General features: G+C 40.0%; 1 protein-coding gene across 1 annotated transcript in view; it reads left to right on the top strand.

Moving 5' to 3' along the window:
* The window catches only part of PHEX (phosphate regulating endopeptidase homolog X-linked), a 103035-nt gene that overhangs the window by 42362 nt on the left and 36613 nt on the right, over positions 1 to 24060 (top strand). The window contains exons 10-11 of the mRNA XM_033010027.2: positions 2567 to 2695; positions 6207 to 6308. Coding sequence (XP_032865918.1) covers positions 2567 to 2695; positions 6207 to 6308 — 231 coding nt within the window. The remainder of the gene's footprint in view (positions 1 to 2566; positions 2696 to 6206; positions 6309 to 24060) is intronic.

Consider the following 24060-nt stretch of genomic DNA (forward strand, 5'->3'; position numbering starts at 1 on the left):
CTATTAGTGAACATACAGTATTAATAAAAAGCATTTGAAAATGCAATTCACTGGTGTATTTAAGTATGAGTCATTGATTAAGCTTAATTACAGACAATATGATGGAGAAAATCAATCTTTGAACTACCAAAATATCTGACCTTCAATAGCTGAGAGTTAAGCTACTCTGGAATTTTCCAATGAAATCTTTTCTTATTGGAAAAAAACAATTCCAAACCCTTCAGTTTTGCTAGAAATTTAATCTTGTGCTCAAAGGAGGAGAAGACTGGGGAAAAGAAGAGGCTCAGAAACTTCTAGATCAGTGCTTAAGAGCCTTGTATAATCTTTGAGAGCCCAAAATCCTATACAGCTTTACCTGGTCTGGTGTTGACTGTATTCTGCTTTTATACAGCTGACAGGTATTAACTACCAGACTGGGATTTTGCTCGTTCTCTTTGGAAAAGCATAGGAAGTCTCTTTAAGTGTAAAGGAAACTCTTTGAGTTTAAGAAAGAAAAGTTTCTTAAATCAGCACTACTATTGTTTATGTGGACCCATTTCATATTTTGCTGTGCATACTTTTTCTTTAAATTGAGAATACATAATGTTAACTGGGTAAGCATCCACAGTAATAGCATTCTACCTGTGGGAAACAGAAATCAAGTCAGCAATGTGCCTGGGCTCTATTTTGCCTTGTTCATAGGTGCACTGACCATTCTTGACTCTTTTGAAGCCCATGTATGGTGGTGCAGGGACATCATCAGAGCCTGTGTCATGGTTTGAGCCTGGTCGGCAGCCAACCACCACGCAGCCACTCTCTTTCCCTTCTCTTCCGACAATAAGAAGGGACAGAGAGCCAGGCTTGGGGTTCGAGATAGGACTGGGATGGGGAAAAAATCACCCTTTATGGGCATGAACAAAAGACAGACTCGTTAGGGGAAGAAAAAAATAACATACATTTATTACAGACACTAACAACACGTAACAGAGTAGGACAGTGAGAAACATTGCCACATCTTGAGAACACCTTCCTCCCACCCCTCCCTTCTTCCCGGGCTCAGCTCTGCTCCCGATATCTCTACCTCCTCCCCCAGTGGAGCAGGGGCAGGGAATGGGGGGTGCAGTCAGTGCTGCCATTTTCTCTGTCTTCAGTGGAGGGAGCTTCTGGAACTTGTTCCCCCTGCTCCATTGTGGTCCCCCTCTCACAGGAGACAGTCCTCCACAAACTTTCTCCAACATGAGTTCCTCCCACAGGCCGCAGTGTTCCCCACACTGCTCCTTCGTAGGTCACTAACTTTCTCTGACTGGAGTCCCTCCCACGGCTGCAGCCCTTTCCGAGCTGCTCCGGCGTTGGACACCCCCACATGCTGCAATCCTCCCAGCACTGAATTACAGCAGCAAGGCTACCTTTTCCCACAAGACCCCAGCCTTCTTTGGGCACAGCACCTTGATCATCCAGGTGGAAGCCACAGGCCATAAATCAATGTCTGCTCCACTGTAGATCTTCATGGGTGGCAGGGGGGGGCCGCCCTGCCATCTCACCACAGGATACAGGGCGGTCTCTTCTCCGGCACACCTCCCCCCTCCTTTCTTCCTCCATTCCTCCACTGACCTTGGTGTTCACGCAGCTGCAGCAATTCCTCCTCACAAGTCCCACTGCCCGTCACCACGTCTCTTCTTAAATACGTTATTGCAGAGGCGCAGCTGATTGGCTCAGTTTTCAAACAGAAGTGGAGCTGACTTGGAGCTGGGGGAGCTTTGAGAAGCTTCTCACAGCGGGCTGTCCCTATAGCCCCCTCCCCTGCTACCAAAAAAACCCCTCCACCATTCACTCAACCCAGGACAGCCTGGAAGTGTCTATTTAACTATCATTCCTTTAGTAAAATATGCAAGCTGTTCTACCAACATCTTTCTACCATAATGTGGAGTGAAATTTTTGGGGGACAAACACATCTTCAATGTTATTGATGATTCAACCCTTTTTTCTCCTGAAAATATTCTGTTTGGGAAAAGGACTGAAAGCAACAGCTTGTAATAAGAATAACCAGGCAGGAAAATGGCAAAAAGGTGTGGACACATACCTACCAATGTTAGCCATCATTAGTTAGCACAGATAAGTTAATGTCAGTGGAAGGCTCTGTAGGAGGTGTTTCATAAGGACTGACCTAATTTTCATGAGGATGATCTCCCTAGGCTTCTCACCTAGTCACTGGAGAGAGAGAAACTTTTTGGGGAGATATATCAGAACAGGGATTTTCTGGGGGAAAGTGTCTCTCCACTTAACACAGAAAGACTATCAAGATTAGTCTAAAATTGCCACTTTGGAATGGCTTCCCATAACTAGCCTTCTAAGCCTAGTCTACGTCATTACCGTTGTACTGTTTCTTAGTTTAAAATCTTATAGGTATTTTGTGGAGTTCGAAAGATTTTTCATAGCACTTGATGAAAATAAAAATAACGGTAAAATACCATAACTGTTTCCTTTTACTAGCTATTTGACAAATATGCTTTAGACTATACTGTATGTGGATGAAGACTTGTTCTTAAAAAGTATGATGTTATGACCTACTACATGGACCTGCCAACAGGTGATCCATGGAACCACAACTTTGCTGCCTCAGTGGGATAAATGCGTGGACCTTGTTGAAAATGCACTCCCTTATGTTGTGGGTAAGATGTTTGTGAATGCCCATTTTCAAGAAGACAAGAAAGAGATGGTGAGTCCTCTGAGATCTCTGTCTAGAAACTTAGTGGCTTCCTCATCACAAATTGCCTCTGATGTCACACCAAAGTTTAAAAAGACACAAGATTCTTAAAAATGTTTAAATGAATTAAAAAAAAAAAAAAAAAGCAAGGAGAAAATGGAACAAATTTGAAGAAATGTCACCTTTCTGTCCATCTGGGTACTGCTCATTCCTTCCATCTGCAGCCCTTCATACAAATATGTAGCTAGATCAAAAACAGGCTGAACACTGTTAATTTGTGTATAATAATACTGACAGCAAGGCGGTGCAAGAACAGAGAGAGGGGTATTGATGAGAAATGGTTTAGTATAGCTAGTGTAACTCATTATAGTAAAGTTTTTACTGACTAGTTGAAAGTCTGGTCAAGATTTCCCTGCTTCAGGATGACCCTTTTATAGTTGACTGTGCTACACCTGTAGTCTAAGCGAGAAAAGTATAACTGATGTCTGGCCCAAATTAAGGGAAGCTTAGAGCAATATAGTGAGACTTTATATTTGTGATTCAAATCTTTTTTGCTCAATGGTGAAGGTAAGTACTCTTCCACACCGCTGAATCGCTTTTAGCTGGATGTTCATCCTCATTCTAAAATTTCAAACATAGCTACATTATAACTCCTCTTAATAACATATTCAAATGATTAATTACCCTTCACAATAATTTATGACTTAATTTCAGTTCATATTTTTCTCATAAAGTTTTCCAGCATCTGTATTTCCATCCACTGATTTTCCAACAATAATCAGTTTAAAATTAACTAATGGAGTCATTGAACTCAGATCTCTGTGCAGGAGAGGCACAACCGTTCAGGAAACATGTGAAATAGCATCCTGCACTGGGAGTGACAGCTCTGTGATAGTCCTGCACTGCCTTGGCTCCGCAGCCTGAGTTTCTCTGTTTGACTTTATACAGTTTGACTGTTTTCTCAGGGAAGAACTCAATTTTAGACAGACCAACACTCTGATTTGTCTTGTTGAAATCTTTATGACATGTGTTTCCCTCTTAGGATCTGCATTTCTTTTTCTACCTGCCTTTGGCTGGAGCTTCCATTCTGAGACCCAGCTTTTCAGACCCCTACTTCTCAACTGAGTTTGTAATGTGCTATTTGGCAGTCTAGTGGCAAAAATATTCCAGGCGTACACAGTATGACCTCTACACAGAATACGTGGAAAGAGAAGGACTATAAGAAACATACACTTTATGGAGGGGACAGATTCTTTTTCATGTTTGTATATGTGAGGGAAAATTATAAGAAGGTGATAGAGAATAGTTTTCTGTTGAAATGTGACCTAGTTAAAATATTTCTAAGCATGTACATTCCTTTCATACCAAATCTGTGAAAAATTATCAAGTCTGAATTCACAGTAGCATCCATAGTAAGAAATGCATATAAAATTCATAGCGTAGATCAGAAGATTCAGACTTATAGTGAACTGCCCATGGAGATAAAATTAAATACAGGTGAAATTTGTTGCAATCCATTTAGAAGCCTTTCAACTTAATCATTTGTGGTGTTATCATTTTAATTTCACTGGTTTTCAGTACTATTTCTCTTTTTTCAGCAGTAAGAAAGCACTTGAGAAAAGTACTCTTATTTGTTCAGATTTTTTTTTTTTCCCTGTCTCATGGTATATATCAGTCTATGATAAGCAAATCCTGAGTTATGGATAATATGGATTCTTTTCCCCCCCATGTTTTTTCACTGATGTTTCATACCTTAGATACTTCTCTCCTTTTACCAAGAAAGACATTATTTGTGTCTAAATATAGCACTGTTTCTAACCCAGAGTGCCTGCAGTGTTTCTTACAGCTATGCCTGAGCAGTTTCAGTAATAACTTTGATAGCAGGAATAGGTTTCTCCCCCTGCCCCCTGCAGCTACAGCTGGTGCATAAAGCCTAAGTATACACCAGGGCCCAGCTGCAGAGCTTGAGTTTGAACTTGTAACCTCCAAATACAGGGAGTTCACCTCATTAGTGCACTAAGTTAATTGAGTCAGTGCTCTGTCATCAATATCTTTAAGTTATCCTATTCCCTGGGATGCAGTTTATGGTGAATGTTGACTGTTTAGTCATATTTAATGCTAGATCTGTTCCAGTTGTCCCATATTGTCTCTAAAAATAAGATAATATTTTTTTTAAACGGGTAGGAAAAATTAATAATCAAAGGACCTTTGCTATATTTTGTATGGCTCCACCACAATTCAAGAACAGCTCCAGATTAGAATATACATCTGATATATAAATGAAAATTTAGCTAAAGGTAGTATTACTTTCCAGGTTTTAGTCCCCACTTCTAATGACATTTCAGAGCTACTAGATCTATAGAATAAAATTATATAAATCTCTGGTACTTGGCATTTTAATTATTTTAAATGTAACATAACTGATAACACAAAGATCCAATAAGTCTTCATGTAATGATTATCTGTCATGTCTTGTGCTATCTCAACTCTGGTTTGGTCTGTGCTAAAGGACTCAAGCAATGACTGGATCCCCTGAATTGCCACACTCCCACAGTATTCTTGGTGGCTACATGTCATAAAGTTCATCTATTGATATAAATAGGAGCAGCTGATTGCGTACACCTTTCTGGTCTGTGCTGCCAGATGGATGCATAGGCATGAGGGCATTTCGGCTCTTTTGACTGATATAATGCACTCCGTAGCCATTCTTGTTTTCTGTCATTTCAGGGTTTTCTTAGTGTGCATACTCACTAAACACTCCCATAACTATTTTTTTTTTTTACTTGTTTGTGATATGCTCATGGCTTTGTATAGGTGTCTGAAGAAGCAGCCAAGCGTAAATGGTTGTGGGTTTTCCTAGCATTGCAGAGATGCAAGCTGTTACTGGTGGTTCAAGACCACAGAAGCAGTTGTTGCTCAGTGTTGTGAGCCATGGCCTCTATCCCTGCAGTAAGTAAGGGGTAGGAATACTTCACAAATACAGTTAAATACAGGCTAAGTATTTGGATAGTGCTTTGTATTTGGATCATGATACTGTCAGCCCAAATTCAGTCCTTCGGAAGTATTAATAAGGTGTGTCTCACTGACATAAACCAAACAAGGCTACAGATGTTGTCTCTGCAGAAAAGTATTTCTGCAAATACCTTGCAGCTGGCTCCTTCTTCTGCGTAGGCTAATGATCTAGAACCAAAGTGTCAGAAATCTCCCCAAGTCACTGCAAATCTCCTAGTATTTTTTATGGTTTCAAAACAGATATTCTCATGATTGTGACATAAAAGGGTCAGCAATGAACAGGTTATGTGGTACACCTGAAGGAAAAGAGAATTGGAAGAAACTTATTTCCAGAAGAAATGTTTGAGGACTAGAGAAAGAAATTATCCTTCAAGAAAAAACAGATACTGTCTGATTTGGAATCATGCATGGTCTAACCAAATCCATCACTCCTGCATGCACCAAACCTTTTCTCATAATGATTCTGCCATGGCATATTTTACTGGGGAAGGGTTTGCTAAATGTTTTGCAGATGGAAGAGCTGACTGAAGGAATTCGCTGGGCTTTTATTGACATGTTGGAAAAGGAAAATGACTGGATGGACTCTGAAACGAAAAGAAAAGCTTATGAGAAGGTATCAAATATAAATGTTGAATGGGTAAAATCCTGTTACAGTGAAGATGTGTCTTGAGTGAGAACAGAATGTCATGGACTGTACTTTCAGTTCCAGATACTTATCCATTGTTTTGTTTGTGAAGGGACATGTGCCACATTTGTTTTGCTAGAAGCTGAGATGTTTGAGCTTCTGCTTCTCTGCTGAAGTTATTTTTGTTACCTTGTTCTTTCTCCCTTGCCTCCATCTTTCCCTGTCTGCCCCTGTGTGACGTAGACTGTGAGCTTATTTCAGTTTTTCCTGTACAGTGGCTTTTCTTGACACGGTCTTCATCTTGATTGAGATGTCAGGGGCACACCAACCTACAAACGGAAAATGGTGTCTAAAATATCTTAGAAAACTGAGGGCATTTGGTGTAAAGATGGAGGATCCAGCCTAGAAGGGGTTATGAGAACAGTCCAGGTCTTGTACCTTCTATAATATCATAGCGGAAGAACTACCTTGAAAGCTGTCTTCCAGGAGTGCAACAACCATCCCAGCATTTCCCATTAGAATAATGCCAGTTATGAAGTGTTATGATCAAGGATGGCATTACTGGTCCTGATTACTTTCAGATGGAGTGACGATAAAATGCAGGAGGTAAAGGTGAAGTCAGAAGAAGGTACTCAGAGCTCCCTTTTCACTCTACTCCCATGTTTACAACATGTGACAGGTAGAAAGGGAGCTTGTCCAACTGCCGAGCTCTACTCCCAGAGCAGCAGTTGGAAGAGACATAAAGAAGAGTGGAAGGCAATATGTAGGGCTGTCTCCTTATTTGTTGATGCAATAGGCTATCAATGAGCTAGTAAATATCCTGTTTGAATAAACTGACATGCAAGTACAGCTGAACTGCTCCTGCTCCCTGTGCTTGAATAAAAATAGCAGTGTTTTGATTTAAAAATAAACATGGACTTCAAAGTATTTTGGTAATTCTGATGAAACGACTGTTGAGATATTTTATCATTGGAAATTTTTAAATTGCATATACACCTCATTTGCATTTTATACAGCCGTGCTCTTTACAGAAGTGCAAATGAAATAGAGCTGCATAAATGCACCAATAAACTCTATAGCAAGAGTACAATAGTAAGATGCCATATATTTCCTGCTAACCTGATGGTAAATGTACTGCAGTTATTACTTCTTACTGTCTGTTATGCTTGGGTTTTTTACTAGAAATGTCCTTAGAAATATAATGATCTGTAATGTAGATACTTGACAAATTTGGTACAAAATGAAGGCAGGAAGATTTTCTAATTATTTCCTTAACAGAGATATTTCTATATACCTTTACAGGCATATGCAAGTCTGATGTTGATTTTTCTAGCAAACTGCTTAACCATTTTGTTCAAAATTTGCTACCTGCCTTTCAGTAGAGAAACAATATAAGCATTTCTGCAAACTAATCAACTCCCTAAAAAGCTCTCCCTTTCCCAATTTAGGATGAGTTTTGTTCATAAGGTAGGTTAAATCTTTTGTAGGTAGGGATGCTTTTTTCTCTCTCTTGACACATTTAGGAAGCTTATGTCACTTTGCTCTCAATTTAGGCATCTCATTTAAGTTTCTGGAGTTAATGGGGTGGGTCTGGCCTGAACAACGCATGACAAACTAAATTCAAGCATTAGAATAAAAATAATACTATAAGCCATAGTATTACAAATAGCAAATGGTTCAAATCCATTCTCATTGACTTGAGCAACAATATTTTAGTTTACTGACACTTGTAAGACAAGTGTTATGTAATAACTTAGAAATTGCAGCAACAATTATGTGGTAGGACTTTTGACTGTAAGTTTAAGTTTAGATTCACAGAAACAGCTACTTGGCTAGAAGGAAAGAGTCTAGAGAGACAGACATGTAGTTTGTGCATGTTTACTAAATACTATTTATTACTAATAATAGATATTGAATTTGTCCTGGGACATTTGGATGGGCATGTTTTTAATTCAAGAAATAGATTCATTACATGTATGGTCAGATGATTCACTGGGGAAATCTAAGATTTATAATACAACAGAACCTTCAAAATCTGTTATTCTGTTCCAATTAAATCTCATGAGCCTAGCACATTATGCTGTCAGTTTTTCAATACTTACACTTTAATAAAGCAGCACAGACAACGGAAATTTGGGAGTAGGGATTGTTTGGTTGTTTATAAAAAAACCCCAGTATTAAATTCTTATATAGAACTCTAGAAGTGACATTTCTTCATCAATAAGTGATCACATCTGTGAGAATGGTGCAAGTGCCATGGATTTCACAATTTAGGAAGGAGTTCAGTTTGGTCTTGAATTGAAGAGCAAGTTGTATCGTCCTGGGGGTCTTCTCAAGTTAACTCTTCATTTTGAACCACTATCAAAATGGAGACTAGTGTTATGGCAGAGCAGAGTGGGATGCCTCTTTCAGACAAAGGCCAGAAAGGACCCTCTGCTTTGATCTTCTGTAAAGCCAAACTGTAATATTTTAGCCAATTATTGCTGGGCTGAGCCCAGTAACACATCAGACAACTGTTCTAGTTCTCTGTGGTTACTAACAACTCCATGGAATTTTTTATTAGGATAGGATATTCTGCTTGGAAACAAATTTCAGTCCTGTGTGAGCATCTTCTGCTTGTTTCAATTTCCAGAACAAAAGATGGTGTGCTTCATTATTAATCTGATATCCTTCTACGATGAGGTCACCTGCCTAGTGGATGAAGGGAAGACCGTGGATGTAGTTTTTGTGGATTTTAGTAAGTCTTTTGATACTGTCCCTCACAGCATCCTTCCAGATAAATTGTCCAATGGTGGGATGAGTGGGTTTACGGTGCCCTGAGTGAAGAACTGGCTGAAAGGCAGGGCTCAAAATGTTGTAGTGAATGGGGCTGCATCTGTCTGGTGACTGGTCACCAGCAGTGTTCCTCAGGCTTCAATTATAGGATCAGTTCTGTTCAATATATTTATCAATGATCTGGATGCAGGAGTTGAATGCACCATTAGCAAGTTTGCTGATGATACCAAACTGGGAGGTGTTGTTGACTCTCCTGAGGGACAAGAGGCCTTGCAGAGTGATCAAGATAGATTGGAGCATTGGGCAATGATTGATGGGATGAAATTTAACAAGTCCACATTCCGGATTCTACACCTAGGACGGAGTAACTCCAGGCACGAGTATAAATTGGGAGAGGAGTGGCTGGAAAGCAGCCCAGCAGAAAGGGATCTGGGAGTGCTGGGCACCAGCAGGGTCAATGTGAGCCAGCAGTGTGTGCCCTGGCAGCCCAGGGGGTAAACCACACCCTGGGGTGCATCTAACATGGCATAACCAGCGGCCAAAAGAGGTGATTGTCCCGCTGTATTCGGTGTTGGTGCAGCCTCACCTTGAGTGCTGTGTGCAGTTCTGGGCCCCACCATTTAAGAAGGATGTGAAGGTCCTTGAATGTGTCCAGAGGAGGGCAACAAATCTGGTGCAAGAGCTGGAAGGCATGTCCTGTGAGAAGCAGCTAGGGACTTTGGGTTTGTCTACTTTGGAGAAAAGGAGACTGCGGGGTGACCTCATTGCTCCCTATAGCTCCCTGAGGAGGGGATGTGGAGGGGCAGGTGCTGAGCTCTTCTCCCTGGGATCCAGTGACAGAATGTGTGGGAATGGTTCAAATCTGCATCAGTCACGGGAGCTTTAGACTGGACATTAGGAAATGTTGCTTTACTGAGTGGGTGGTCAAACCTGCAACAGGCTTCCTAGAGAGGTGGTCAATGTTCCAAGCCTGTTAGTGATTAATAGGAATTTGGACAATGCCCTTAATAACATGCTTTAACTTTTAGTCAGCCCTGAAGTGGTCAGGAAGTTGGACTAGATGATTGTTGTAGGTCACTTCCAACTGAAATATTCTCTTTTCCTCCCTTCTCCATTCTCCTCCTCTCTTCTCTTTTCTCTTCTCTTCTCTTCTCTTCTCTTCTCTTCTCTTCTCTTCTCTTCTCTTCTCTTCTCTTCTCTTCTCTTCTCTTCTCTTCTCTTCTCTTCTCTTCTCTTCTCTTCTCTTCTCTTCTCTTCTCTTCTCTTCTCTTCTCTTCTCTTCTCTTCTCTTCTCTTCTCTTCTCTTCTCTTCTCTTCTCTTCTCTTCTCTTCTCTTCTCTTCTCTTCTCTTCTCTTCTCTTCTCTTCTCTTCTCTTCTCTTCTCTTCTCTTCTCTTCTCTTCTCTTCTCTTCTCTTCTCTTCTCTTCTCTTCTCTTCTCTTCTCTTCTCTTCTCTTCTCTTCTCTTCTCTCTTCTTATTATCAATTAAGTAAAGAAAGGAAGTTATTAAGTAAAGAATATCCTGGTCTTTTGTGTTTTCATCAACTGTTGTCACACTGTCCCTTATAGTAATGCAGAGTAGAGCTCCTGCCTGAAGTTCTATGGCAGAACTGTATGCTGCATGGCAATGACTGTGATTCATATATTTTGCTCTTCCTCTGTATTTTTAATCTCATTGCATTCTTGAATTCTTAGAATGCTCTGGAAAGAAAGGAACTGTAGAAACCTGGTGGGTTTTGTTTACTGGGCCTGCTCCATGTGTTATATTTGATATGTCATTAGCCTTTTCTTTAACTTAAGGCATATTTGGTTAATTAATAAAATTTTTACTCATTTCCTGAAAGAAGAATAAGGTTGGTGTGGGATTTGGATTTCTGGACTGTGAGCATGAAGACCCTTCCTAGGAAAACATCTCATCTTAGACTTCTGTTCCTTATGGTGACTGTATCTTTAGATGACAACACTGCAATGCAAATGACTTGGCAGGCTGTAAAGAGAACTAACTGCAAGCCCTTTCTGTGTTTTGGATGTTCACTGTTTTGCATGTTTTCTGCTGCCTGTTTTCTGACTGATACCCACCTGTCTTGTGCACTTGGCTGAGCCCAGACTTGTATGCCTTGCTGTCAGCCTGATGCTTTTTAATCAAAGGGACCGTTGACCTCTGAAGGACTTACAAAAGGCCCTCTGGTAGAATCGATGCTTGAATTTTGCTTTAGGCAGCCTGTCAGCTCTATCTAATCACTGAAATATTTCTCTGTCTGTGACTCTCTTTGTGTTCTGTTGTTTTAAGTTACTCAGAGAGGATGCTACTAATCGGATGAGGCCAAACCATATTAAAAGGATCAAATCAACTAGTCCATGTGACATAGGGAACAATTGTTTTGCAGCCTTGATTTCCGAGAATCACCCTTTTAACCCTTGTATACATTGGAGTTAAGGTTTGACTTTTCCTCTGTAACAAAACAATATAATGAGATAACATCTAATAATTTTCTTCTATCTTTCCTTCATTCTTCTCTTTTTGTGATTGAAACATGGATTTTAAATCAGATCGTCTGAAAGCCAATCTTGCAATGAAAGTTAACAGGGTTAGGTAACTCGGTCTGTCTTCTCGTGCAGTTCTCACCTAGCTCTCTGGATGGAGCTCATGCTGCTTCCAAAGGAGCTCCGAGTGGGAGAGAAGTGTTCAGCTCTATCCTATGATATTTTCTGCCCTGTCCTTCCTCCTCTGCTCTATGCAAGCCTTTCTTTATTGCTCTGTATTTGACTATCATCTGAAATTTGCTCAAACTGTACCTGTTAACCTCCTGAATTTTCAGTGGAGATCTCTGATTTTTAAAATAAATAAATAATTAAAAAAAGCAAGTTCCTCTACTTGCCCTTTTATCCTCTCTCTTTTGTAAGGATCATTAAATTTTGCCCTCATTTGAAGGACAGAGAAATTATTCTAATGACTGCAGCTCCAAGGGTGTGTCTGGCAACAGCCTTCAAGTATATGGTCTGTGATTTACAGAAGCCATGCAGAAAGATCCCTCATCAGCTGCCCACCAGGCACCTGGTGAGCTCCCTTACAGTGAAGGTGCAGATTGCAACAATTATGTCAGCCAAATGGAATTGACAGCTGTGTTTTGTAACAATGGGCCACAGAAAAAAGGGAGAACCCACAACTGAAACCCCGTTGACATGACTTATGTGATCAGTAATCTCATTTTTAAAATGGTAATTTATTGCTGCTTCTCTCCAGAGGATAATTCAGTGGAAGATCATCACTGAGATGTAATATTATTCCTTTTTCTAGGCAGGAGACATTACTTTATTAATCACTATTTTCCTTCATGAAATGCCCTTTGTGCTTAGGTTTAACTCAAGGCTTGAAAATGGGACTTTTACAGCAAAGCCTGTTTTCTGAAAGTTTGTAAATCTCATGTAAAATTGCCTGTATTGTAGGAAGTTATTTTTTTGCTTTGCAATTCTATTTTTAAAGCATGGATGATAAGACAAAAAAAAAGCTTGTTTTTCCTCTAATAATATTTTTCTGTAACATTATTAACCTCTTTAGGTCATGGAGCACAAATCCCTAGGTCACTGTGCAATCATTTTTTGCCTACTGAACTTGCCTGCTGCTTGGCTTTATTTCTCTCTAAGGAAGTCACATACACAGCATTTGTTTTCTTTGCATCTCTCTGAGTCTGAAGGCTGAGGCAAGAGGACCACAGGAAAATATAAGGACAATGCCTGGCTATAGATGTCTCTCAGGCAGTGTTAGGTACCTCTGTTTAGCCTACAGGGTTTGTTCTGCTGCTTCCCTAGATAACACAGTGTAATTTAGGCCAATAGCCCTTAGGAAATCAAGAGCCATCTGTACAAACCCCAATTTAACAAAGTATAGGTACTTTAAATGAGGTAGGTGTCCATGGGTTATCCCACTGAAACCATTTGCGTCTCAGCTGGAACTTATCCACCTTATCCAGCCTTCCAGACAGTTAGCTGAGCCCCTCACATCTTTTCCAGTTCTCTGTGGTCTCTCTCTCTTCACATTTGGGTGATTTCACTACGAACATGACAGCCACACTGCTCAGACCAGAGGTCCAATGTCTGACTCGGACAGTGGCCAAACAGTAGCAGATGTTTAGAGACGAACATAAGGACAGGGCAAGCATAAAGGGATACATTCCGGCTATCCTCTCCTGGCCTCTGACAATCTGCAGCTCACTTGCTTCCTCAGCCAGAAGTGGTGTCTTTGTATTTATTCATATTTTTTCTGCTGTCAGTTTGTTTCAAGATTTTTTGAACTCACAACAATTCTTATCACCTGCAGCTTCCTAAGGCAATAAGTTTCACTGATTCACTGTGCTCTGTGTGAGAAAGCATCTCCTATTGCTTGTCTGGAAAATATCACCTTTGCCCCCCAACATTCTTGTAGTGAGGAAACCAGAGAATCATCATTGCCTGTTCTTTACTTGTGCCCACTCTTGCTGCCATATAATCCTGGCACAGCAATACATCCAGGGAGTATGGAGCCTTCTGCGTTTGCTCACATAGACTGTCCAGGGCATGTACTAAATACAGTTCTGAAAAAAACTTTTCATTAAGATCTGAGGCATACCCAGACAAAAAGACCAGACACCGCAGCTTCAGGAGCTGAAATTAATCTTCCTTAATTCCATGCTAATTTTGCACAAAGATGACAAATCATCCAATCTTGAGAGTGATCACTGGGTGCTCTGCAAAAGAAAAAATTCCTTTTGTGCCTTGTAGGGTCTGTGGATTTACCCTATGTAAAATAATGCAAAAATATGACAGAGGACGGCTGAGAGTTTCAGTGCCTCCTGTATCTAAGTGGGCTTTTTCTGGAATGAAGGCCAGCGCAAGGCTGACAGAACACTTGGTAAAGGAGGAGGGTGGAGTTTCAAAACCGAAGATCCCAAGACACCTTTTACAGGTTCTTTTAAGATTACTTTATATCCTTGTTTCAAGGAATTTGGTGAACTTCACAAAGTGTAGGATTGGTTCAGAGAACTGACAGAAGCTTCCAGACTCACTTCAGAAGAACTAGGACAAGAGGGAGAAATCCTCAAAGGCTCTAATTGCATTTAGGCACTTCATTCCTACTCAAAAGCCAATAGGGGTGACTGATGACTTCCAGAATCACTGGTTTTATTAGAAAGTTGTATTCAGTTCTTCTTGAAACAACCTTGCAATTTCTAAATGGGAAAGCATACTTCTGTTTAATGCCAGTTGAACCTTAGGCACACTCCTCCTTTGTGGAAGTGAACTTTCTGAAATTAGGGTAGTCTCTGGATGCAAAAATTTATGGTCCTTCCTGTTTTGTAGCAGTTGCATTGCAGAGAACAATGATCAAGTCTCCTGATAAAGTTGAAACATGGGTTGGGGTTCAGAAAACACGGGGTCACATTTTAACTCTTTTCCTACATGTCTACAGTTCCCTTGGGCATTAAATACACCACCAGGATCTTATCTTCATGGTGTAACTCATCTTTATTCTACTGTGTACGTGGACATGTGAAGAGAAGGGGACAACTCGATAGGAAGCAGGAAGTGAAGTAGGTGCTACGCAGCTCAAAAATGATGTAGGGGATTTGAAAAATTTGCTCTACTTGCCTAGTTTGGAATTTGGTCAAGATATTGAGGATACCACTCCACACCATCTCTGAGATAGCTGTTTGGAAAATGACAATGTTTCAAGTAACATTTTTCACCTGGAAGATACAGAGAATGCAAGGTACTTCTGGTGTAGAAGTGTTCCATGCTTTCCTCTGAATAAATATAGGTCTTCACTTTCTATCAGATTAACTGCACTTTTTTTTTTTTTTTCTGTAAAGTTAAATGTTTATTTCTCATCACAAACCTTAATTTTTTAACTCAAAGAATAATATCTCTCACATCCTGAATTTAATTTAATCTTCTCAGGAGGACTGGGCTTTCCTATTCACTAACTACAGGAGATGTTCTTCTCCAGTGGCCGGAGTTGAAGCTAATAGCCATGGCATGTTTGCTTATCTCTTATCTCTGGGGTTAGATTGCTGCTGTCAGCTTCTCCCTTGTTATCTGGCTGCTGCTACTGCTCACTCGGTTGTGCAGGGATGTCAGTTCCATTAATAACCTGAGCACCGTGCAAACAGATAGTGGAAAACAGGTGAAAGGAGAGGAAATTGTATTTAACCCTGATCTTGCAGCTGTCATTTTTCAGACTCCACCACGACTCCATAAAACTAGAATGGGTGTGTGACATCAAAACACTTGTGACAAATCTCATGCTTGAAATAGAAGGAGGGAGACAGATGGATGGACACACCTACAGATGCTCAGGGACCAGGGTGAATCTGAAGCTTTTGTGGCAGAAATGCAACATGAAAGCATTGGTATGCTAAAAGACAGATTAATTCTTCCAAAAGGCAGAAAGTCCTCCACCCCTCGGAGTTTCAGACAGTTTCAGCTTTAACTTTCATTATCCTTGTTGTTTTACCAAGTAAAACTGCCCTCTGTGGAGGAACAGTTACAAAGACATTGTAGTCCCCCAGCTCAGCAGTGACAGACACTGAGGTATGGGAGACCTATTCTCTGCAAGGAGAAGTCTACGAAGTCATGCTCAGGTATCTACTTGGCATTCCTTCTCTGTTTCCAATGAACATACATTTCCTGGCTGTGGTGATCTGCATGTCCCGTATATGCCCACCTGAGCCCCTGAGAGGAAAGCTGCTCCCTCGCTGTGAGCAGGTGGGAAGCTCAGCAGGGCAGGGCCATGGGCCGGGGCTCCGGCATGGACTCAGCCCCCACCACTGACCCATCCAGCACCAGGAGCCTTAGCAGCACTTTAACTTGCTCAGGTATTATACTAGTCATGGCAGCCTGAAGCAAAGCTGTGAAATGTTTAAATGTCTTCAGGTACTGGTATTGCTGGAGTTTGCTTTTATAGGAGCTTTGCTACAAGGAGGTCATCAGACTCAGGAATTTGCTTCATTAGTGGCATTTCAGAAGCCAGGATGCTGTGGCCAAGAATAAAGTCTTCCTCAGCTGCCCTCGCTCCTTCATGAGGGAGCTGTGAGGTGCCTTGTGCTCAGTATTCTGGGTAAGTGGTAAGTTCAATCAGTGTGAAAATAAATACATATATAGAATGTAAAAATAAAAATTGAAAGATTTGGAATACAGAGGGATTTGGTCTTGAATAGAAAGTAGGGCTTTTCCTGCATATGATTTTTCTGTATTCTGCAGCCTACATTTTTGTCTATGTATGCATCTGCTTTCCCCCCATATATATAAGTCATGGAGAACTGATAGCTACGTGCTTACTGGTACACTGCTGTTTGGGCTTCTTGTTCAAGCAAAAGGCATTTCTCCCCAGAGAGAAAGCTTGCAAGTCCTGAGCTGAGAAATGCTTGTGTTTAGGTCCTCAGTCCCTATTTCAGTTTTAGAGTAGCGTAAGAATGAGCGTCTGCCATGTCTGGTGTCAACTGTATCTAGACTGGGTCTGAAGCTCACTTGTGCCTAGAAACAAAAAGAGAATTTTTCACGTTCTATTCATTAAAAAAAATAATTAAAAAAAAATTTAAAAAAATGTTGCTCTGCAACCTTTGCTTAAGCAAAGATAACCTTGAAAATGTTAAATGAATATAAACTGATGCAAGCAGAGGCTAAGGTCAGAAGTTGACCCTCTCTGGAACAGTTTATTCAGAGTTTTGCATAAAATTGCCAAAAGAAGTGCTATGGTATGTCATATCCCATACAGCTGTGGCGGAGAGAGAATATCCTTGCCCTTTCCCGGTCCTTGGGGCTGCCCTTCTCTCAGCATTCTGTGCCAGAGATTTCCTTAGCACACCAGGCTTTTGGGGTCCTTGGGGAAATATTTTGTCAGCTCTGGGTTTTTTTAAGCCTGTTGTTTTCTCAGATAAAAGATTTTGCAGCAAGGTGGGTGTGTTTCTAGCAAGAGGTGGCAAGAGATGGGAGTACGGGTCGACTCATGAGGAGCTCTGGCAGTGAGCAGTGAAATGAATCCAGGAAGGAGTTTCTACAAAAAAAGCCACATAATAATTTCGGCAGCTCACCAGTGTGCCAAAGCCCAGTCAAAGGTGTCTTTTCCTTTGTGTCATTGCAAATCCTTAGGATTCTGGTGCAAAATTGGTTTGGTAAGCATATCTAATGTAATTACAAAAGACAGATAATGAGAATTTTGAGTTAGGGCTGTGTGTTTGTTTGGGGGTTTTTTTGGTTTTTTTTTTTTTTTTTTTGTGTGTGTGTGTGTGTTTGTTTTTGTTTTTTGTTTTGAGAGACGATTGTATTGGAAAACATAGAGCATTGCCTGAAAATAAAGGTGTGAAGAAGTACAGTCTTCTAAAGTGCTAAGGATGTCTCCAAGCTTAACTTAGGTGCATGAGCTATTACAGCCCTGTCAAAGGCAGCTTAGCAGCATATACCACGGGGCATATATTTACCAGCATGACACTCATGATGGTGTGTAACTTCAGACCACAACACTTGTTTCTGGCTTGGTAAGTGCAGCTGGAGGAGCTTGTAGCTGTCTGCACACACCCCAGTGTAGTCATGCCCTAAGTGATCCACAGGTGTGCAGAAAGGAATCCAGTGCAGAAATGCCCATTCTGGCGTGGATCCGTCACTATGGGCATGGACCCATCACTGCTGGTGTGGACCTGTCACTACTGGTGTGGTGCCCTGGTGCCATAGCTGGACCTAGCTATCTGTGCACCATCCTTTCTTTTGCTCTGCAAGCACAATCCCAGCTCCACTGAGAACCCAGAGACCCTTAAAACTGGCCAAGGAGCTTTGGATAATAACGTTTAGGTATTAAATGCATCTTCTGCCAGGCACTCAGTTGTGCTGGTCTGTTGTATAAGTGCATTTATGTATTGTATAGTCACAGAGGAAGATATTTGCTGTGTGCCATGAAGAAACATATTTAATTTACAGAGTCTCAGTTCTGTTCATGAAAGACAACATTTATGTCTGTCATATATAATATTCTATGTATAAAATAATGGAATCATGGTAGCTGTCATACTGAGGTGTCAAATGGAAAATGGAACTAAAATAAAATGGATAAAGAAATTTTTCTTCTTAGCAAAATTAAAGTAAAGCTAGCAGCAGAATGAGTTTGGAACCAAGCTGGTAGGAGAAAATATGAATAGATCTATTAATTCTACTGTTGCATTGAACTAAGGAGTTTTGCTTGTGAAAATATGACAGTTAATTTCCACTTTAATATAAGTAAAATTGTTTCATATTTTCTGTGATTTAGTTCAGATCTATTGCTAAAAAAAAAAATAATATAAATTTAGTGTAGGATTAGTTTAAACTGAAAACTTATTACCAGTGGAATTATCATCACAGTGTTTGAACCAATGACTGAGGTTTTGTCTTCCAAAGAGTCAGAAGCAAAAGGGTTTTAGGACAGGAAACAGTGGCACTCTGATGTACATTGTTGATTTTTCTGGCTCTTCTGTGCATGGCAGGCCTACTAAACTTTTAGGTGCTTGCAACTTTATGGTTAGTAATAATAATATTGTCTTGCTAGATGATGGATATTAAGACTGAATATATAATCCCAACAAACAGTGTGTTTAGAAAATTGTGTGTCCCTTTTCCCTTCCATTTCCTTGGATGGTTATGTATGGTGTGGTATTTTTAAGTGTAGTAGGGAATATTTTATTGTCAGGAAGTTTTCTCTGAGTGAGGCTTTGGTTTCAAAAGATGATTCAGAGGAAGAGGTAGCTAACCCATTTGCTAACACATAACCCATTTGCTGTTCCTTCTCCACTTTCCCACATTATGTGTTCCCAGCACTCCTCTTGTGCTAGTTCCAGCACTTGCTGGGTCTCTCCATGTACTGAGTGATTCAACTCACTGATCTGGTGGAAAATTAGCTGAGGAAAAAATTGGATAGATTTCTGCTATGTTAGTGAGCTAAGCTGACTCCCAGAAAGATGTGGCAAGGAGCTGAGGCAGACTTTGGAGGCTGTGGATGCAGGCAGCATGAGCAGAAGTATGCACAGAGATGAGAGGAGCAGGGGAGAAGAGCAAGGACTAGGATATTTTTTTCATTTGGCAGCAGAAAGCTGTTAAATGAACTCAACTGCTTTTGAAACCACAGTGTGCATTTAACTGAAAAGAATTTTATGTGTACTTGATGGGTGTGATTATTCACATAAGTCACTTGATTTTTTAAATTTTTTTTTCACCCCTGGCATCAAGCTATTACAAGAACAGAACGATAGCTGTATTTTCCATCTTCATAAAATTAACTTAGAACATTAAAAACAATTATTGAAATAAGAAGGGGAGGGTTATGGTGCAATGTGAGGTGATGGTATGTGAATTATTATTAAATGAAGCACTAGCTCCAGAAGTCTTGAAAACTCTACACAGTTTGTATTGTTGTCATATGTAAATATAAGAGGAAAGGTAAAGCCAAACTTTAAAAATAAATAGTTTGATGATTAGTTATATTCTGGAGTACGGTTTACAGCCAGTTCACTGCAGATCAAGTACTCTTGAAATTATAATTTCAGGCCAAATGTTTGTGTTTGAGTTGCCACTTCACTTTTGATTGCACTTGATGATGTGCAAATCCCTAACATTTCATGTAGCCCCTGCATAGGAAATAATATACATCATTAAAGTGGGCCCAGTCCATCTCCCACTCAAGTAGGTGGGTCACTTCTTACTGATATTTGTAGAATTGGGCTTTAGCCCTGTAATGGAACTTTTCTGTGTTTTACAAAGGTCCATCTCTATTTTCCTATATTTTCTATATGTAAAACCTAGATAGATACAGTGATATTTATGCAGAAGTTTTACCAGATGGCTCTTGAATCATCTATTTTCAATGAAAAATTAAAAGACCAGACATGTACATAAAGGCTGAATTAATCTTTGTAATTAAATGGAACATTACTTTGCTGTGAATTATTTTAGCTTTCAGAATGTATTTCATGCTAATTTTTCAGTGAACTGTAATTGTATTAATTTTTTATATTTTTAGAAGCTTGAAAATTATCTTTACAAATTTATTGTGAGTCAAGTTGATATACAAAAGATTTCTGTCAGACTCATAAAACTTTGTCAGGGGCGAGATATATGTTTTGTTTGTTTGTTTTTTATTATTATTATTTACAGTAAGTACTATATGTCAGTGCTTGGTGTTGCTAGAAGGCCTACAAAATATCCAAATCATGCTCTGATGGGCAAAAAAGGCTCTCAGAAGGCTCACATGCCAAGTTTGGTTGTCAAGTGAGAATTTGACTAGACTGAAAACTGGAATGCTTTGTAGCATTGAAACGTGTGTGTTCCCACATTGGCAAGTTGTTAAGTCAAGAGTGAAAGGTCATTTACTATTTTGTCTCTGTAGTAAACTGACTTGTAGTGCTCTCATCGTGACAGAAAGACACATTGATGATAAAATCCTGACTGTGTTGAAGTCAGTGGGGAAACTTCCACATGTAATCAGCGGCAGAGGGAGTAGTCCCACTCCAGGTCTTCTGCCTTGGAGACCGCTCTATCTGGCTGCTGGGATAGAAAACAGTTATCACAATGTACTCTAAAGCATGCTGCTTCTCTACGTCATCCCCTGCAAGAGCCTCTTGCTTTCAGCAGCAGGAGAGGAAGCCTGTGGTGATGAGTTTTCTTAATTTACCCAACAGCCTAAGGTAGGCTGAGTACTTAACAGTAGCTGGAGGGAATACCCCATCACCCCTTTTCTTCCTGTACATGTAGTTATTTAATATGCAAATTAGAGAAAGGAATTCAACTAGCCTTTAAACCATAAAAAGTTGTGCATGGTGTGTTTATGGCAGATTCATGTGCAATTACCACATGGTTGGTTCCTGTACATTTAACACATTCCACTTGCTTTCCCTGTATATGTGTGCATGCCTCCTGGAAGGCTGGTCTCATAAACATACTTTTAATCTTATCAGGGGAAAAATACTGACTTCATTATCAAAGAGCAAGCCAGTCGTAGAAGAGCTTTCCATTTTCTTGTGTTGTATGAATAAGGAGTTTTCAAACTGCTGTTCAGTATTACTCAAGTGAACAGAAAAGATAGCTAAGGAAGCAGGAGACTTCCAACATGCAAATTTAGAAACCTGCTTTTTAACTTGTCTGTTGTGTAAATAAACTGGGCTGTGTGCTGGGCTCAGCTGGACAGGCTTGGACCTGATGCAAAGCCCCTGGGAAGAATCCCAGTTGGAGGGGTTCCCAAGGACTTCAGAGGGCTTCCTATGTCCTCTCATGGGTTTTGCTTTGGCTATAGGAAATGGTCCCTTCCACCAGAAGCCACGTCCTTCACTGTCAGCTTAACTTAATGGTGTGCCACAGCCTTTTGGCCCATGTTTGTTGACTGAGGTGCCTGCATGGGCTGTGTGAGCCTGGACCTCATCTCAGGCTGGAGTCAGTCCTTTGAAAAGAGAGATGTTCTTGGTCCCTTACATCAAGTAAGCTTATTCCACTGTTCCTCCCACACCAATATGTGTTACATGGTGGAGATAAGGAGATACTAGCTCAGTAGGATCTCAGCGGAGCATGGCACACCTCTAAATTTTTGGCTGCACCGTAAATACCATTTGGACCAATTTGAGACATGTTCCTTTTCTGGGAGAACCTATATAGTGAGACATGGATTGCATGTGACAACCTTGTACCAGTTTGCTCTCCATCAGCTCTTGCTTCATTTGTGATTTTAGATGGCCTAGAAGCTTTGTAATGGTGTTTATACATGTACTTAGAGTTTCTAATAGCAAATTAACTTGGGGGTGTAGTAACAATGTGTACACGTTACTGAATTTTTGTTATTCTACGTGAATGGTGGAACATTTAAGAAGGCATCATAATTACAGTGATAGCAATGTCTGCCTTAGAGTTTAGTCATTACAGAGTATATAGTTGTCTGTCTTATTTGCTCAGACTTCTACACCACACATATTGTGGTAAGAACTTTTAAGTAACAAATGCAATAAAATAACATTTTCGCCTTTTATCTATATCTATCTATCTATCTACCTATCATCCATCTATCTATCTATCTATCTATCTGTCTATCTATCTATCTATCTATCTATCTATCTATCTATCTATCTATCTATCTATCTATCTATCTATCACAAAATACAGACAACTTTAGCCATTGATAAAACATTGAAGTACTAGTATCAGCACTACCTTTTGAATTTACTTTCAAAAATCTCTTTGAGACAAACTCTGTTATTTACTAGGGTTTTATATAACCTTTATAAAAAATATCTCAGTAATGTCTGGCCTTTTTTTCCTCATGCTTGGAATCTTAATCTCATTACATCAATGGTGAAAGTCACAAAGCAAGAGTACGTGTGACCTGACAAGTGAGCCCAGCACTCCTGAGGTAGTCTGGTTGGGAGAACTCCTCCCATCTTCCTTTCCTAATGCAGCAGGGGCATGACAAGAGTAAAGAATTTCAGTGTCACTAAAATAAGAAATTAATGTTAAATATTATTTATATAATTATTTATGATATTTTGTGTTTATATACGATATTTAGGTCAACCTATGCCTGACCTGTTATTAAGGAGCGTAGAGGAATCATCCTCACCCTTAGGGATGTTTGGTTAAGGAGTGGGGCCAGAAAGGGCCCAAACCTGGCAGTTCCAAGCTGCTGCTCTCAGTGGGCTGCTGTGGAAGAAGAGACTGAGATGGATGTGGCAGATATTCCACAAAGATCCCAAAATGTCCATGCGGTGGAGATGGACATATTGTAGTTGCGACCAGACAACTACCACCATGGGTTTGAGGGCCAGGCCCATCTCTGCTTCTTTCAGCAAAGAAGTGCTGCCAGATCTAGGCTGGCTTCATAGCCCTCTGCATTTACAGACAGTGTGGTGTGAATTTATTTGCTTTTACTTGGAAGACAGTCTAGAAATTGTGTTTTTAAATGATATAATATAGCTCAAAACCAAAGATGTTCTTTTCTGTGCTAAAACAAGATTAACAATTTTTGATCAACTTTGTACTGGCTAAATTATGAGTGAAATGACATTGTATAGACACGACATGACCAATCCTTACTTTTTCTTTAAAAGCCACTGTTGTTTTTCTGCAAGTTGCACTATAAATTGTTTTTAAAGGGTTTACTTTCCATCATATAAGTTAGTGTTTAATAAAATGCTAAGGGGATCAATTAAGTAGATTCAACACAGACGCTACTGTAAGTGATTCACATAGGTACTCTGGAACACATGCAGAACCTTCAAGATTCATCAAACTTGTTTAAGCAACCGACTTAGTAGAAACTAAAACTGATGAGTTTTGCTCTTTGTTTTCTCAAGACTAGTTTCAACTAGGATTAAAACACTGGAAATGGAAAAGGAAATTTTCCAGTTCCTTGCAAAGTTCAGCTAGTTTGACCTGACACCACCACCAAGAAAAAATAGTCACTCTTGACTCTATCAAAACTTGCAGATGAATTGTGCTCCTCTCCCCTGCTTTTTATCCCCCCCAGGCATTTAAAATATCTTGAAAGGCTGTTCTACCTTCTGGAAAACTGAGAAAACATTCTGTTGAGAGTTAATTTGGCTCATTTCGTATTTCCTGTTCTGCATTTGTCTTCCATTGATTTTTTTTATCACTAGGGATATTTGCATGATAATGGGATCTTTCTTTCTTAAGAGATCATCTGCTCCTGCTGCTAATTTCCTACCTGAAGTTGTAATTTTCTGTTTGTGACATCTTAATTAGCTCACCCACAATTACTTGTGATGTCACAAATGGCGTATTACGACTTTGGGTTGGAAATAAGATTGAGAAATTGAAGGAACTTGAAGAAACAAAGAGGCCTTCCTGAAAAATAAAAGAGGAGACAAAAATAATTTTGATTAAATGGGAAGCAGTTCTCCGTTGGCTTCCTTTTTACAGTCCTGGAACAGATGTTTCTAATTCTTGCTGTCATAGGAGGCCCTGTTGTATTG

Source organism: Tyto alba, unplaced genomic scaffold (assembly GCF_018691265.1).
Source record: "Tyto alba isolate M040663 unplaced genomic scaffold, T.alba_DEE_v4.0 Super-Scaffold_14, whole genome shotgun sequence".
Classification (NCBI taxonomy): Eukaryota; Metazoa; Chordata; class Aves; order Strigiformes; family Tytonidae; genus Tyto; species Tyto alba.